The following is a 14,909-nucleotide window of genomic DNA, read 5'->3' as shown; positions in this document are numbered from 1 at the left end:
TCCCTTTGAATCTCTCCAGAGACAGAAACAAGTTATTTCTGGACACTATACAGTTTTTCATTGGAGCCAAGAAACACTTGTATGTTACCGAGGCACAGCTGGGCACTGAGCCAAGAAATGGTCGCTCAGATCGTGTCCTCCCCTGGCAATCAGGGTGGCAGAGGATGGAAAATAAGATGCAGATCTGTGGGATGTCTGCACATGGTGCTTCTCTATTGCAGGGTGCCAAATCCCCACCCTCTCGGGTGACCCTATGTCTCCAGGGCCCCAGTTTTGCTTCTGTGCTTGAAGCCAGAGCCATTGGGTCGTTCCTTCATCTCAGACATAGTGAAGCATTATCTGAACAGGCTGCAGGGTGGAACTGGGGGAAAACAGCTGTTTTGGCCACCCACTCCGTGGGGCTTTTGAGGTGCTTGGTCGGTGTCAGGAGTGAGGGTGGCAGCAGAACCGTCCCTTTGCCACCCAGCCATGCCAATGTGGTGACTGTTTTGTCTTGGTGGTGCGGCCCCGAGTGATGTGGCCGGGGAGCCGCGGCCGAGAACTGCCGCAGGTGTCCTCGATGAGCCCCTGATCCGAGCCGGGAGGGCTGGGGTGGCCCCGGGGGCGCTGGCGGGTCCTCGGGGCGGCTGTTCCCGGGCTCAGCCCGTTCGAGGAGGGCGGGCAGGGACCATCTGCCCGCAGATCAGCAGGCACGACGGGTGGGGACCCGCCGCCCGCCCGCCCGCGGGACCGACGGGCGCTCAGTGGGGTGCGGGGCCGGGCTCCCCGGGTGTCCCGCGGCTCCCGCTCGGCCCCGCCGAGCCCCGATCCGCCGCGCGTCCCGGGGATCCCGCACACGCTGCCGGGCCCGGGAGCAGCCCCGGGGCGGTGCCGGTGCTGGTGGGGCGGGCCCGGGCCGGGGGCTGCGGCTGCCCGGCGCCTCCGCCCCGCCGCAGCGGGGACGGGCGGGGGTTTCCTGCCGCCTCGGCAGCGCCATGGAGCGGCCGCGGCCGCCGCCGCTGCCCCGGCTGCCGCCGCTGCCCCGGCTCCTGGCCGCCGCAGGTGAGCGCCGGGACCGCCGCCGCTGCCTCCCACGCGGGGCCGGCGGGCGCGGGGCGCGGGCGGAGTGCCGGGCCCGGCGCCGGTCCCTCGGCGGGGGATGCTGTGCCGGGGGGTGGGGGGGGCTGCGGCGGTAGGGCCGGCGCCGGGCCGGGGCGGGTCTGGGTCCCAGGCTGCGCTGGGAGCGCTTGGGTGGCAGCGGGACCCGCCGGGGATGGGCTCGGCCGCGGGACGCACGGCGGGCCGGTGGGGATGCGGCCCGGCCAGGCTGCCGCCGGGTGCCGGCCCGGGCTGCGCCGCGGCGGGCGAGCGGGAACCCCGGCGCGGCTCTGAGCGGGGCCGGAGGGGCTTGGGGTGACCCCGGCCCCGCGGTAGCGGCTGCCCGACCCTCCACCCCGCAGCCGATGAGCCGCAGCGGGGACCCAGAGCCCTGCCCGCGGCCCCGGTGGTACCGGCGTTGGCACGTGGCGACTGCGGGACGGTGGTTCGGTTCGGTTCGGTTCAGGGCTAAACGGGCATTTGCAGCACGTGGCCGGGTGGGGCAGGGTCGGTTTCCTTTGCTGAGATTAAGGCAGGCGGTTTCCAGCTGGATTTGGGTCGTTCCCGAGGGTCTCCATCAGCATCGCCCGCGGTTAACGGAGGGAGGGTGCGGAGCCTCAGTGCCCGGTGCTGATGCCCAGAGCCTGGCACCAGCGCACGCTGCTCTCTCCCCTCTCTCGCCAGTGATCGTGGAGTGTTGTGCACAGCTCTGCCCTGGTCTCGGCAGCGGGACGGGCTCTGCGCTGGGCGCTGCCGTTCCCTGCGCACACCTGGGGAGCTCGGCAGGGGAGCGCTGCCGGACAGGTACCGCTGGGGTTGGGGCTGGGGCTGGGGCTGGGATTGTCCTGCTTGAGGCCCTTTATCTGTAGCACCACGTGCCACCATCTGCCAACGTTGTTGCCACGCTGGGGCCCAGAGTGCTGAGCAGGCAGCTGTGAGGTGCTGGGCGGGGGTCAGCCCGGCTCAGCATCCCCCCACTTCTGCCTCTGCCTGCAGATCCAGAGCGAGGAGCTGGCACTGGGCAGGCACAGATGTCAGAGGCCGTGGAGCAGCTGCAGACAGAGACCGAGCTGCTGCCCTTCCCTGGGACCCCTGCCGGGACTGCCAAGCCCTCCAGCCCCCAGGGCAGCCCCGGAGGCCCCTGGGCAGGTGGGGAGGGCTCAGGGCCTGCGGTGTGGGATGGAGCAGCCACCAAGCACCCAGGGCCCCCCCTCTCTGCAGTCAGTGCTGTGGAGGCAGCCACAGGCAGTGAGCGGTCGTCACTTGCCCCTGCACCTGTGGAGCTGGACACAGCCCCTGCCCCTGCCAATGACCCTGTAGAAAACGTGACAGAAGGTGCCATGATCTCACAGAATACTTCCTCACGTTCACCATCCTCTACCATGGTGCCTGGCTCTGCTGAGGGGAAGTGGGGGTCTCCCAGCACCCTGCCAGGATGGAACCCCTCAGGGACAGGGCTTGCACAGAGACAGGGTGGCTCACAGGGCCCCTTGTCCATGGAACCGTGGGCTGGGGAAGGCCCAGGTGTCACTGCGCCACTGGGTGACAGCAGCACAGGGACTCGCCCGAGCATGGTACCAGCCGCGGTCAGCTCTGTGCCAGGGACAATGGGGACGTTGCCCTTTGTGAGGAGGCTGCAGAGGCTGCAGAGCCCCACGGGAACACTGCGGGGAACGTGGCAGGGGCTACCAAGGACGGCAGGAGGACAGGATTCTGACTCCCACCTGTGGCAAGGGATGGACTTTTCCCAGCAGGGCCCTCACACCACTCTGCCGTCTCTGAAGGCTGGTGGCCGTGGAGGGACGGGCCCAACCTCGCTGCCTGCTCCAGGCAAGGTGTCGGATCTGCCTATCCCCACCACCATGGCCAGCATCCCAGAGGTGACATCCCCCAGCCCAGCGGGAGCCCTGGACCCAGCCACGTGGGTAGTGGAGCCATTTGACACAGAGAGTCCCCCTGAGCACAGCCATGTTCCCCTGGACCAGACCTGGCACCCACCAGTGGTGTCAGGGCAGCCCCTTGCCTCTGTGGCCCCAGTCAACACCACTGCAGCGCAGAGCAGGATGCCATACACCAGCCCAGGGTCCCCACGCATCCCTCCATCTCCACAGCCTGCCCCAACCAGTGGCTCTGCCAGGTCCATATCTCCAACCCTGCAGCCTTTCTTGGGGACCAGCCAGGGTGTCCCAGGGCCCAGCCCCACTACAGGCACCCCTGTGGCAGGGCTGTTCCCGGACATGGGAGAGGATCCTGCTGAGACCCCCCAGATCCTGGGGGGGACCCTGGTAGGGGTGAGCGATGCTGAGCCCTGGGCAGCAACTTCTCCACAGAGCAGGCAACCAAGCAGCCTGTCACCCACCATGGCCCCTGACCATCCCCAGCAGCCGGCTACCCCACACCCTGTGTCTTCCCGGGGACCAACCACCTCTGTTGGCATCACCACCACCGCTGTCCCTGCCACCGCTGCCACTACCAGCCCAGCACTCCTCGGGGAAGACATGGGAACGGTCACGCCGGAGCCTGATGCTGTGGTGTCAGAGGAGGATGCGGCAGGGCTGACGTGGGGGCCCCCACCTCATCTGCCCACCACAGTGCTAGCCCCCCCCCAGCAGCCCACCGATCTCCCAGGGACCCTGCGGCCTCGTGAGGACTCTGCGTTTCCCCCAGCTGCTGGGGACACAGGCCCGGTCCAGCCCTCGAGCAGCCCTGGAGGGTGGCCAGATGCTGACACCCACCAAGTGACGCCAGCCCTCGATGTAGCAGGCAGGGCCCCTCGGGTATTCATCGTGGAGGATCAGCCACCCCTCCTAAGAGGTAGGTCTGAGGGGTTTGGAACGCTCTGCCTGGGAAGAGCCAGGGGGAGAGGAGCTCCAAGGAGCCATCAGCTTGTGGAGATCAGTGGTGGTGGCCCTCTGGGGCAGGCAGTGGGGGTCCCCGTTGTGCTGATGCCCATCTCCTCCCTCAGCATCCCTCCTCCGCATCCCCTGCGAGCTGGTGCTGGACATGGGGTTTGTTCCAGCCCTGCAGGACCCCGAGTCCCATGAGCGCCAGGGGCTGCTGCACAGCTTCAACCAGACGGTGAGCAGCGCCTGCGGTGTGCAGGGGAGCTGTGGCAGGGGGCCATCCTGCATCGTGCTCAGCTTCCCCCTCCTCCCCAGGTCACGCCTCTCTTCACGTCGGTGCCCGGGTTCCTGCGGCTGGAGGTGACCGGGATCAGGTAGGTGCTTGTGCAGCCCCATGCTGTGTGACGCTCCCCGGCAGGGGGGTGCGGGGATGCTCACACACTGCCGGGGCACAGCACTGGCTCCGGGGCTCCAAGGCTGCCCTGGACTCGTGGTGGGGTATCCCCGCAGGGAGGGCAGCGTGGTGCTGGAGTACGACGCCCTGTTTGCGGCAGAGCGGGTGCAGGCGCCAGGGCTGGGCGCGCTGCTGGACGCTGCGCTGGGCTCCAGCAGCGCCCGGCCGGGGCTGGCGGTGGGCACGGCCCTCGTCCTGCGCAACGTGGCTCTGGGTGAGTGCAGGGCGTGCGTGAGGGGGCTGCGTGATGGCCGGGTGCTCCTGTGACCCCCCCCGGGGCCAGTGCCTGGCCAGGGCTGGGTGCAGGGTGAGCACGTGCCTGGCCCCGGCACTCTGCTTGATGGACACGGGTGGCACCGATGGACCCCATCTCTGCAGAGCGGCCCCTGGACCCCTGTGCTGTGCTCTTCACCTGCCGGGCCGGCTTCGCCTGCGTGCCCAGGGCAGATGGGAATGCCACCTGCACCTCCCTCTGTCACCGCAACTACTGCAAGAACCATGGGATCTGCACCCACCCCCGGGACCGCGAGCCCCTCTGCCAGTGAGTGTCCCCGGGACCAGCCCTGGAGTGACAAGTGCTGTCAACTGGTGGCTGATGCCCCCCTTGCTGCAGGTGCCCTGTTGGCAGCGATTTCTGGTTCATGGGGCTGCGCTGTGACTACCGGGTGACGCAGCAGAGCCTGCTGGGCATGGCCGCGGGGGTCCTGCTCAGCATCATCCTCCTGGGCGCCATTGTTGCTGCTGTTGCCATCCGTCGGTTCAAGATGCTGCTGCTGGAGGCCAGGGCCGACCAGACCCGCAGCAGGTGGGTGTGTGGGGCTGGGGGGGCCCTGGTTGGGCTCCAGCATGGCCCTAGAGGGAGGGGTATGACTGCCATGGGGCTGATGCCCTTGCCTGTGCCTGAGGGGATGTGGGGAGGTGATGAGCAGCCACTCTGGCTCCACATGAGGGTGCCCGGGGGCAGCGCAGCCCATGCAGGATCAGGCAGAACTGCAGCTCTGCAGGGCTGGGCTTGGGCTGAGCTCTGCCAAGAAAAACACTCTGCAGTAGCTGATAGCAGCAGGCAGGAGATTGCTGGGCCCAGCAGGGAGCACGTGCAAGGCCCAGGGGTGGCTGGTCTCAGCTCCCTGTGGAGCCACAGTGGTGACTCCAGCTGGGCAGCGGGTCTGTGTGTGCGTGTGGCCATGCCAGTGGTGCCTGGGGGACATGTTTGTTGCCTGGGGGGTCTCACAGCCCTGTGCTGGCTGGGGGAAAGCAGTGTGCTACCAGGAAAGGAGAGCCCAGGGCTGTAGCTGCACCAAAGTGCTGCAGGCTGTGCCATGGCACACTCACTGTGGTGATGCAATGTGCTGATGTCCCTCAGGTACCTGATCCAAGGGACCCCTCGATCCTCTCGTGGGGAAGCATAAGCCCCATCTGCCTGCCCTGTGCTGGCTGCCCAGGCTAGGTGGGCGCAGGGCTCTGACACAGCTATAGCAGCTCTTCTGGGAGTGCTGTGGCGGGGGTGGGGGGGGGCATGTTGCCCTCTCCCGCTGCCCTTGGACAGAGGTTGGTAATGCCCCGTGGGGATTGTTCCTGAGGAAACTGCTGCAGCAGCTGTGGGGCTGTGGCCGGATGTTTGGTGTTACCCACCCAGGGCACAGGGCTGGGCCCTGCCCCAGTGCCATGAAATCTGGGTGGAAACTTGCAATCTGTGCTTGCAATGCGGTGCTGGGGGTGCGTGTGCATGTGCACACGTGTGTGAGTGTATGTAAATATGTGTGTGTGTCGTGTGTATGTGTCTATGTATGTGTATGTGCATCTGTGTGTGTGTGTGTGTATCTATGTATATGTCTGTATGTGTGTGTGTGTGTGTGTGTGTATACATGTCTCTGTGTTATGTATGTGTGTGTGTGTATGTTTGTGTGTGTGTGTACATGTCTGTGTGTTATGTATGTGTGTATGTGTGTGTGCCTTGTGTGCAGCTGCCCCCTCTGCCTTGCCTGCAGCTACCGCCGGTTCTGCCGCCTGGACGACGTCTCGGCCCAGTACTGGTCGTGCTCCCGGCTGCCCTCGGTCAGCTCACTGGACAACCCAGCCTTCAGCAACTCGGAGGAGCTGCTCCACTTGCAGATCCTGGACAACGGCTGCTGCAGCTGCCAGGAGGACTCGTCCTTCACCAACGGTGCCAAACATGGCCCTGTGCCGCCCACCCGCCCGCCATCCAGGCCCAGGTAGAGGCTGGTTTGCTGAGCCCGCAGAGCAATGACATGCCTTGGATTGGCTCCATGGGCAGGGGTGAAACAGAAAGTGAGGGGTTTGGAGGCACAGGAGCCTCTCCTGGCACCTCTGCTTTGCAGTCTGTGCCTCGCCAGCACTGGGCCCCCTGTGCTTATCAACAGTGCCAGGAGCTTTAACCCCACAGTGTTCCTTTGGTGGACAAGGAGAAATAAGAGGTTTATTTCCCACCCCCCTCCCATGTATGGAACTTTGTGTGATGGGGAGGGGTTGAACAGAAAGGTTCACATCAGCAGGAAATGGGGCGGTTGTTTGTGTACATGAGAGTGCCTTATAATCAGCTTCCAGGGTGTATATGGAAAAAGGGCCCTGGAAGTTTCCAGCTTTAGAAGCAAATGGCCCTACAGCCAGGGACACCTCCCTGCAGGCCACGGGGCCGTGTGACCTGGGAGCACTGGGCTGTGCTGTCTTGTGAGGGCTCACTGCTCTGGGACCCCGCAGCTTTTGCAGAGGGAGCTTGTGCTGTGAGCCCACTTCCCAAGTCATCAGCAACAGGGAGCCTTTTACCCCTTCCTTTAGCTACCAATGAATTTTCTTCCCAGTTTCCATTATGACTGGGACACGAGCTCTAGCAGCATGAACGATCCCATGGTGGACTCGGGCAAAGCCAGCGACATCTCTGTGTCAAGCTGGCCCATGGAGCCCATCCAGTGGACACCCTTTCCCCTCCTCCATCAGCTTTCCAGGCAGCGGCCGGTGAGCAGAGCATGTTGGGGGACTGGGGCTTTAGTCTCCGTGTGGGAGCGTGGGAGGGGCTGCATCTGCTTCTGCCCCAGCCTGGGGCTCCCCCCAGCTCGCCCTGTCCCGGGGAGGGGGCGAGAGGGGAGCACTGGGGGCCGGCGTCCCCAGCTCCCATGGCACAGCCAAGGGACTCGCTCTCTCCTCAGCACAGAGCCCGACGGCCTCACTCGTACTGCGAGGGGATGGAGCTGGTCACCCTCGAGAGGAGCTGGACAGCCTGAGGGCCGCAAGAGCAAAACACAGGCAACAAGGTTCAGCGTTTAAAACCAACCACATTTTATTTCCACGTAACAAGCTCAAGTGAAGGAACTTCAAACACTTGGACAATACAATCAACGCAAGGGTGATGTTGGTTCCACTCGGGGCAGAGTCCCAGAAGGGCTCCTGCCCGCGTCTTCACCACGGTTTCGGACCAGACCTCAGGAGCCAGCTTTGGCTTGGGACAGCGTACTTCATAGTAAGGAGTTACAGAAAAGTGTCTAGTAACACACAATGCTGGCATCCAACAGAGTTAATGACTTACATCCAGCAACTTGAAAATAAAGTCTTAACAGGTTTCCGAAGTCACATCATACTATGTACATCTATGGTCTGCCCTACAGCCATTTCAGAACAAGCTAAGCCACTGTGAAAAGTGAAATACAAATTAAGCGCTGCTGCATTGTTCATCATGATTAATGTAAATGAGGTATAAATTTAAACACCAGTACATTTTAAGCATTAAAGTTTATTTTCCAAAACGCTCTCCTTACTTGCGAGTGTCCTCTTGAGCATCGAGCTGGGCACAAATGGTGGGGGCATTTGGAAACGGGGCAGCTGAAGAATAACCGAGGGCGCGGGCAACAGGATCCCAAAGGTGCTCGAATAGAAAAGGGAAAGCACAAGCTGCAGTGTTCTACGCTCGGGGTCTCGCCCCGCGGCAGGAGCCGTGAGGGGAGAGTTTTTGCGAGAATAAAACGCAGGTCTGTTCATTCAAAAACAAAATCAATGGGGTTTGCTAAAGGAAATCAAATCAAGCTATGGGAATACAGAGCTACGATACCGCTGGATATTTCGTCGTATAGAAAACAGCCTACAAATAAAGTCACAAAAAATAGACAGTTATATGCTGAGCAGCCAAAAACATCATGATTTATTAATATCTGGAGAAACTTCATAGTTCAAACACAACCAAACTGTACATTTTACAATCACATTCTATTTGTAAACAGTTAAAAGCCACTGACTTCTTTTGCATCGTCGGACACAAACAGTTAAGAATCAAGGCAATGAAATGATGGCGATTTCTGCACTGTTAAAATTTTTACCCTTGCCTAGTCTGGAATTTGTCGACTAAACAAGCATCAGATAATAATACCTTTTGTGGCAAAATAAAAAAGAAGGATGTAACGTTACCTTTGCAAGAAAGTATTTGCGAGAACTTTTGTCTTTTAAACATTTAAAACTTTTGTACAACAAACAATCCTGTAAGCCCAATACCTTGGTTACAGTATGCATAGTTACTCAGTTCGGCTTTAAGGTACGACAGTCAACGTTAACACAGTCACGAGAGCAGGACCAGAGCCACCCGATGGGACTACGAACAAAATAACCCAAAGAAGAAGTCATAAAAGAAATCGGGTCACTACGGAGGATCAGCAAAACCACCACCACTCACTAAGGAAAAGACAGAAGCAGTTTGTCAAACTCCAGCTCCAAGCGTGGGATTTCTTTCTTTTTTTCTTTTTTTTTTTTCCTTTTTTTTTGTCTTTTTTGTGGTTTTCTTTTTTTTTTGGCAGAGAAAAGTCTTACAGAGCAAGAAGTATCATCAGTGCTAAAAGTCGAGTTTTATTTTTAGTTTTTATTTTTTTTTCCTATAAGAAACTACAAGGAGTTTTTACTGGGGAACTGGTTTTTCCTGAGAGCCATGCTCTTTGATTTAGGATACAGGAATAGAAAACAAAAGGACATGGCCAAACACTGTTCGTTTTTCCCAGAGATAGAAAGCATCTTTTTTTTTTTTTTCATTCTCAATGTTTTTTTTTTTTGTCTTTTTAAAAATTTTTTAAATGATGGAAGAGTAAACATTTTTTTTTTATTTTTTTTTCTCAAAAAACAAAAAACAAAATATTCTGTAAACAAGAAGGTCCCGACCGCGGGCACCTCCAAAACAAAATTGAAAGCCTATTGAAAGTGCAGGACCCCCCCTGGCTTGCAGGCTGGGTTGCAAGTCACAGCTGTGGCCACAGTTTTTTAAACTGTAGAGCTAAATTCTTTAGTTTTATACATGAAAAAACTGGTGCAATACTTTCATTCATAATCCTAAGTCAGTATCATAACTTGATCTTTAAACGCCACAATACCACGATAAGGTAGGCATACATCAAGGCATAGTAGAGAGCGCACACCGTTTGTTAAGAACATCCTTGAGTAAACATTTACACGTGAACTGCTGCCTCCCCGATATTGCCGATTGGACAGAGAGAACATCATTCAGTGCAAAGTTGAAAAAAGCTCATACTCCAACATTATCAGCAAAATGCAAAACAAAAAAATATGGAATTCAAAGAATAAACATGATGAATATACACAAATGAGCTCATTCCAAGCAGTTTTATATGGATAGCACTATCTGGAAGTGTAAATATATACTTTTTCACATTATAATATTGGCCTGCATGATTCAAGTATTCAAACTGATATGTTTTGGGCTAAAACAAAGTGGAAAATGTGCAGAAAGTAACTGTTTCCACAGGTGACCCCCTTGCTGTAGGTGAAAAGTCCAAATTAGTGCTGCTTTGTTATGTCTTGAGGTCACAGTTTATTAGTTGAAAAAAGTAAATGTTACATGGACTCTCCACCTCCACCTAGGTGGTCAACAGAAAGGAAAGCGTTGATGGGGGATGGGCTGCTAATTCCCCTGGTGTCACTGCTGCTTGGGGTGCCCCACAGGCTCGTGGAATAGTTGGGGCTCCCCCAAAGTGAAGTGCCATGAAGGTCTCCACTGCTAGTTCCCGACAGCCCAGCACCATTCCAGTGATTTAGATCATTACGGTTTGAGAACGAATGGGAACCGTCAATGGATCCAAGTCGGCTCTGGCTGGATCCCAGAGATTGCCAGCCAGGAGACGGAGTCAGAGACTGGCCTTGTGCAAAGAAGCGACTAATCTCCTCTTCACTGGCAAACTCAGCAAGAATAGTAGTGTTCCCTAATACACACCTGCGGGAGGAGGAGGAGAAGAGCACGTTTTAAACAGAGAGGCTGCCGTTCCCTTCACCACTCTGCCAACAAGCACTCCCAGCACCCTGGAGAAGCCTTAGACGTGAGGCAGGCTCCGAGGGTCCCTGCACACACACACAGGGTATTTCACAGCTGGCAAAACATTCATGTTCCCTCCAAAGTGCACACCAAGGAAAACAAACTTACATGTGCAGAGATTTTTGTGCCTTCACTACCTCTTCTTTTGAACTGTAACGGACCAAAGCATTACCATGTGGGAGGTTAAGGTGGAATGTTATTAGTGGACCGTGCTGCATGCACAGAGTACGCAGGGTTGAGCCATCGATCTGGGGAGTAAAAAGGCAGCGCATGAGAATGGCTCCCAGGGAGCTGCTCAGGCACAGAGCCACTGGCCCGCTCTGCCCGCTCTGGCCTTACCTGAGGTGTAAGGTTTTTCAGAACAAGCCAATTTGTTATTCTCCCTGAGCTGCTCTCACCCCAGCTTGAACCTAAAGGAGGGAAAATAAAGGAGTCAGTGCCCTGTCCCACTGCACACCAGGAAGGGTGTCAGAACGAACATGCAGCAGAAGCTGCATGGCAGCAGATGGGAGCATTCACAGATCAGAAACACTGACATTGTGCTCATCTTTTCCAGACTTCAAAACCATGAGAAGGCACTTTGGGATGGTACAGGACTTAATGTCTGTATCTACTCCTTTTGTTTACTTTCTCAAGTGTAAATACAGCTGCAAGTAGCTACACCGTGGTCAGAGAATCATAATCAAAGCAAGAACACAGATACTTGTTTTGACTCTTGCTGCATGCTCAGAATAGTTCTGAAGCCTATCTGATGAAGACTCCCTGTACTACCATGATCTAATTCATTAGGGTATGAACCGCTCTGTGAAAAATGCTGAACAGGCAGCTGCCTTTTGGCTGCACAGATGTCAATTCTAGAGAGACGGTTGATGTAAGGACAGAGCACACCTCAGTGCCTCACAGGACACCCAGACCCTCCCCCAGGCTGATTCAGGAGAAAGGCTGCGCAATGCCCTTTAGGATACACAGACCTGCTTTTGCTCTTGGCAAGACAAACGGTACAGATGTTGGCTAACAGTGACAGATTACCTAACCAAGGCACAGGAAACTCCCTAGCCTGGTAACAAATCCAAACATCTCCATACACAAAGGCATCCTTACCAGGGGTGTATCTGGCATCAGAATTTCCCCATCCTCCACCCAAGCGAAGGGAATTATCCCAAGTGGACAGTGGTGGTTTCTGGCCTGTTAGCCCCGGAGGTGGGCGGGATGGAGCAGTGATGCTTTTAGGTGGCAAAGGGACCTTCCACAGCTCATGAGCCAGAGAGGTGTTAGTAACTGATCCAGGAGACCATGTTGATTTGGAATCACTGTTTCTGGCTACTAAAAGACATATAAAGACAAGCCATCATCACTACAGTGCCGTAACCTTCACCTTGCTACAAAGAGAAGCTGCTAAATTAGAGGAAAATCAAAATAGCTACTTGGAAAATTAGTGAAGTTACCCCTCAGATGAGACCTTGGGTACTACTTTTTATTAACATTCACTGTCTCCCTGAAGCAGGTGAAGGGGCAGAAAGATCAGCTCGGAGCAATATAAGCAGACATCACCTGAAGTGCTTTGTGCTGTACTGCTGAGGGAAACATTGTAGTTGGAGGCACGAATGGATGACCAGGCACTAGTTGAAGGCAGCGTGGTGTTCAAAGATGAGGATGACCCTACAACAAAGAGAGGAGTCAGTCACAGCTCAATGCATCACAAATGCAGTAAAGTTAAAAGTGCATCACTTGTAGTCCAGGCTGAAGACACACAGTCAGACGAGGCACGTCCTCCACTCTTCTTGATCCCCATCCTTGCCCCAAAGGCAAATGTTGGCAACCATGCTCAGCAGCGAAGTGCCCTGCACTCACTGCCAGCAGAGCTAGTTACATTAGTGCAGTGGCTGGACTGCCAGGCTGTGCTTGCTGCCCTCAAACACGCTGCCTCTCTGTGCACAGAGTGACGCCAGCACACAGAGCAGCGGCGTGCGCTCACCCGACCCGCAATTCTTGGGATGTCTGTTGTATTGTGTCAGGGAGCAGTGCTTGAGCCAAAGATGAGCTTTTTGGATGTGAAATCCACAATACAGAAGATAAACAAGGAGACGAGCAAGTAGCAAACACATCTCCAAGTAAACAGTGTCTCCCTGGGACCGAAGGAAGTTTAGTACCCAACGATTAGCCAACGGCGCGAGTGCCCGAACGTACCACTGTTCCTGTCCCTGAGGTGGTCAACTTCCCGCACAGTATTAATTGAAAGATTGTTTATGACACTGCCAGGAGTGACGTAAGGGTCAGTTTCTGGGTCGATGTTTGGATAACCTTTCCATGGCTCACCAGGACGAAACTCTAAGAACAGAGATTCAGAAAAGCAGTTTATTTTGATTTGGTTTTCTTTAACAGGAAACAGCTGTCTAAACAATGCATCTCAAGGACTGACAATCAGAAACCTTTCAGGCACTTAATTGACTTAATTCAGTCACTTGATTCATTTCATTTCTAGTCTTTCTGGTCCAGCCTCAGCGGGGTAAAATCTCCAAGCAGGAGGACAGACAATAAGTCTCCCGCTCTGACTGTTCCCCGGGCTGCCTCCCTGCCCCTGCGTGGGTGAGGGTCCGGCCGTGGGAGACAGCAGGGCTGGAGGGGGCAGGGCTGTGGGAGGGGGCAAGGCTATAGGGGCGTACCTGGCGGCCAGTTAACACTGCTAGAGCCGTTAGGCGATTTGGCACGGGGCCAGCTGTCCCCAATTGATCCGGGAGGACTGGCTGGTGAGTTACTGCTGTTCATAAAGTCATATGGAACAAATGGAGACTCTTCCAGCCTAAAACCACTTGAAATAGCACCTAATTAAAACAAAACAAAAGTCATCAGATATTTTGCGTGGCCAGTTTTCATACACACAAGTCTACATTTAAAACATGCTCTCGTGAAGCAGTCATGAAATACATAGCAGCATGCTGTCCTCTTACAATGTCAAGTTATATCAGAAGTCACGTAACAGTATATAATCTCAAATGAAATGCCTCCGAATAGTTCACGAGAAAACTGAATCCTCTTCATTGAAATAATGTAATTACAACAGTATACTTATTACATTTAATAAGTAAAATACTAATTCAGGAGGATAACAGCATTCTGTGAGACTCCAGCTGGATAACAGGGTCAGTTAATATAGTCTGTGATAGGAGGGCTCCTGCAAGAAACACTTCCAAAATCTGATGGATCTTTAGCTACTGACAAGCTCTAAATTCTACTCGTATTTCTGGGAGGAAAGGAAATTAAAAATCACTGGAAGTAGAGCAAAGAACAAAAAGCACTGCACAAAATCTATCTGCTTCTGTGCAAGTTCTGCAAGAAGTTTAGAAATCATTAGACAGCAAAACCAAAGGTGTCCTACAGTTCCGAGAGAATAAATGGTTTTACTAGTGATTCAATGCAATATGGAGTTCAAATAGCCAAATTCCTCACCCCGTTCAGAGAACATTACCTACAGCTGAAGTACCACCAACACTTCTGTTCATCTGTAACAACTGAGTGAAGCTCAGAAGTGCAGTAGCAGGCGATTTCCACTAGATGCTAAGGCCTCAAGTCACTTCATAGTAATAAAACAGGTGACAAATCCAAAACCAGCCAAACAATCTGAAGACTGGATGGTAACAGGAGACTGGAGACATTTTATAACTATCTTTAGACACAGAACCTTTGTGCTATAGACTCAAGTTTTAACTGGATGAAATTTCAAGCAACTGAAACAGTTGAAATGTCATATGAATCCTGACTACTGGTATGAAATATGAAGCAAGCCAGTCCCCCTCCCCTAAAACCACACCAAGCAATGGTACCAGTCTGTCTCTTCTAAGCTCTCCTGTTTTTAGAATGCAAACACATGCACTCATAACCCAAACCTGTAACTAAGAATGTCAGACATGACCAGAACGCATGCAGACGGATTTAAATTCCCACAAATCACCTTAAGGCCAGCAGAGTATGGGGAAAGCAAGCTACAAAATCTACAGCCTTTGGTTTTAAAAATATAGGCGGTATTCCAACATGGATTAAGGTAAAGCTAGTAGCAAAAGTCACACTTAAAAGTCTGGTTAAAAAGGAATTCTGTGCAAAGTTTCTGCTAAATCTCATCACGAGATCACTTCTGCAAGTAAAAATGTACAGGAAAGCCATGGGGTGCTGTATGAACCAAAGCAGCAAGTCTGGCACAGAAAACACAACACCCATTCTGGCA

The 14,909-nt window shown here is 54.9% G+C and overlaps 2 protein-coding genes across 10 annotated transcripts in view; one reads left to right on the top strand and one right to left on the bottom strand.

The window, feature by feature from the left end:
- Positions 1 to 963: 963 nt before the first annotated feature.
- On the top strand, positions 964 to 8,215 carry LOC133625070 (nascent polypeptide-associated complex subunit alpha, muscle-specific form-like). Of its 4 annotated transcripts, none has more exons than XM_061991708.1 (11): positions 964 to 1,041; positions 1,762 to 1,881; positions 2,074 to 3,891; positions 4,043 to 4,155; positions 4,236 to 4,294; positions 4,431 to 4,588; positions 4,753 to 4,915; positions 4,988 to 5,179; positions 6,363 to 6,587; positions 7,194 to 7,347; positions 7,544 to 8,215. In XM_061991708.1, exons 1-11 carry the CDS (start codon positions 975 to 977, stop codon positions 7,694 to 7,696), a joined length of 3,222 nt encoding a protein of 1,073 aa, XP_061847692.1. In that variant the 5' UTR covers positions 964 to 974; the 3' UTR covers positions 7,697 to 8,215. The 4 variants fall into 4 exon arrangements, with proteins under 4 accessions (XP_061847692.1, XP_061847693.1, XP_061847694.1 ...); XM_061991709.1 differs by having other exon boundaries at positions 7,539 to 7,701; XM_061991710.1 differs by lacking the exon at positions 7,194 to 7,347 and having other exon boundaries at positions 7,539 to 8,215.
- TNRC6A (trinucleotide repeat containing adaptor 6A) overlaps positions 7,645 to 14,909 on the bottom strand; it is a 53,138-nt gene continuing 45,873 nt past the window's right edge. For 4 of the 6 annotated variants that reach the window (XM_061991703.1, XM_061991706.1, XM_061991705.1 and 1 more), the window contains 7 exons: positions 13,354 to 13,512; positions 12,878 to 13,018; positions 12,242 to 12,349; positions 11,792 to 12,013; positions 11,030 to 11,100; positions 10,799 to 10,938; positions 7,645 to 10,591 (listed from right to left, as the gene is read on the bottom strand). In XM_061991703.1, the coding sequence (XP_061847687.1) occupies positions 10,216 to 10,591; positions 10,799 to 10,938; positions 11,030 to 11,100; positions 11,792 to 12,013; positions 12,242 to 12,349; positions 12,878 to 13,018; positions 13,354 to 13,512 (1,217 nt within the window). In that variant the 3' untranslated portion in view covers positions 7,645 to 10,215. The remainder of the gene's footprint in view (positions 10,592 to 10,798; positions 10,939 to 11,029; positions 11,101 to 11,791; positions 12,014 to 12,241; positions 12,350 to 12,877; positions 13,019 to 13,353; positions 13,513 to 14,909) is intronic. The other 2 variants (XM_061991707.1, XM_061991702.1) reach the window with 1 other exon arrangement.

This window comes from Colius striatus, chromosome 3 (genome assembly GCF_028858725.1).
Source record: "Colius striatus isolate bColStr4 chromosome 3, bColStr4.1.hap1, whole genome shotgun sequence".
Classification (NCBI taxonomy): Eukaryota; Metazoa; Chordata; class Aves; order Coliiformes; family Coliidae; genus Colius; species Colius striatus.
The sequence above is the reverse complement of the archived record's forward strand: the minus strand, read 5'-3'. Positions and strand labels throughout refer to the sequence as shown.

What these genes read in the sequence shown, in the direction of transcription:
- LOC133625070 (XM_061991708.1), top strand. Translation starts at nt 975, where the DNA reads ATGGAGCGGCCGCGGCCGCCGCCGCTGCCCCGGCTGCCGCCGCTGCCC. An exon ending in CTGGAGGTGACCGGGATCAG is followed by an intron (nt 4,295 to 4,430) that starts GTAGGTGCTTGT and finishes GTATCCCCGCAG; the next exon opens with GGAGGGCAGCGTGGTGCTGG. An exon ending in GACCGCGAGCCCCTCTGCCA is followed by an intron (nt 4,916 to 4,987) that starts GTGAGTGTCCCC and finishes CCCTTGCTGCAG; the next exon opens with GTGCCCTGTTGGCAGCGATT.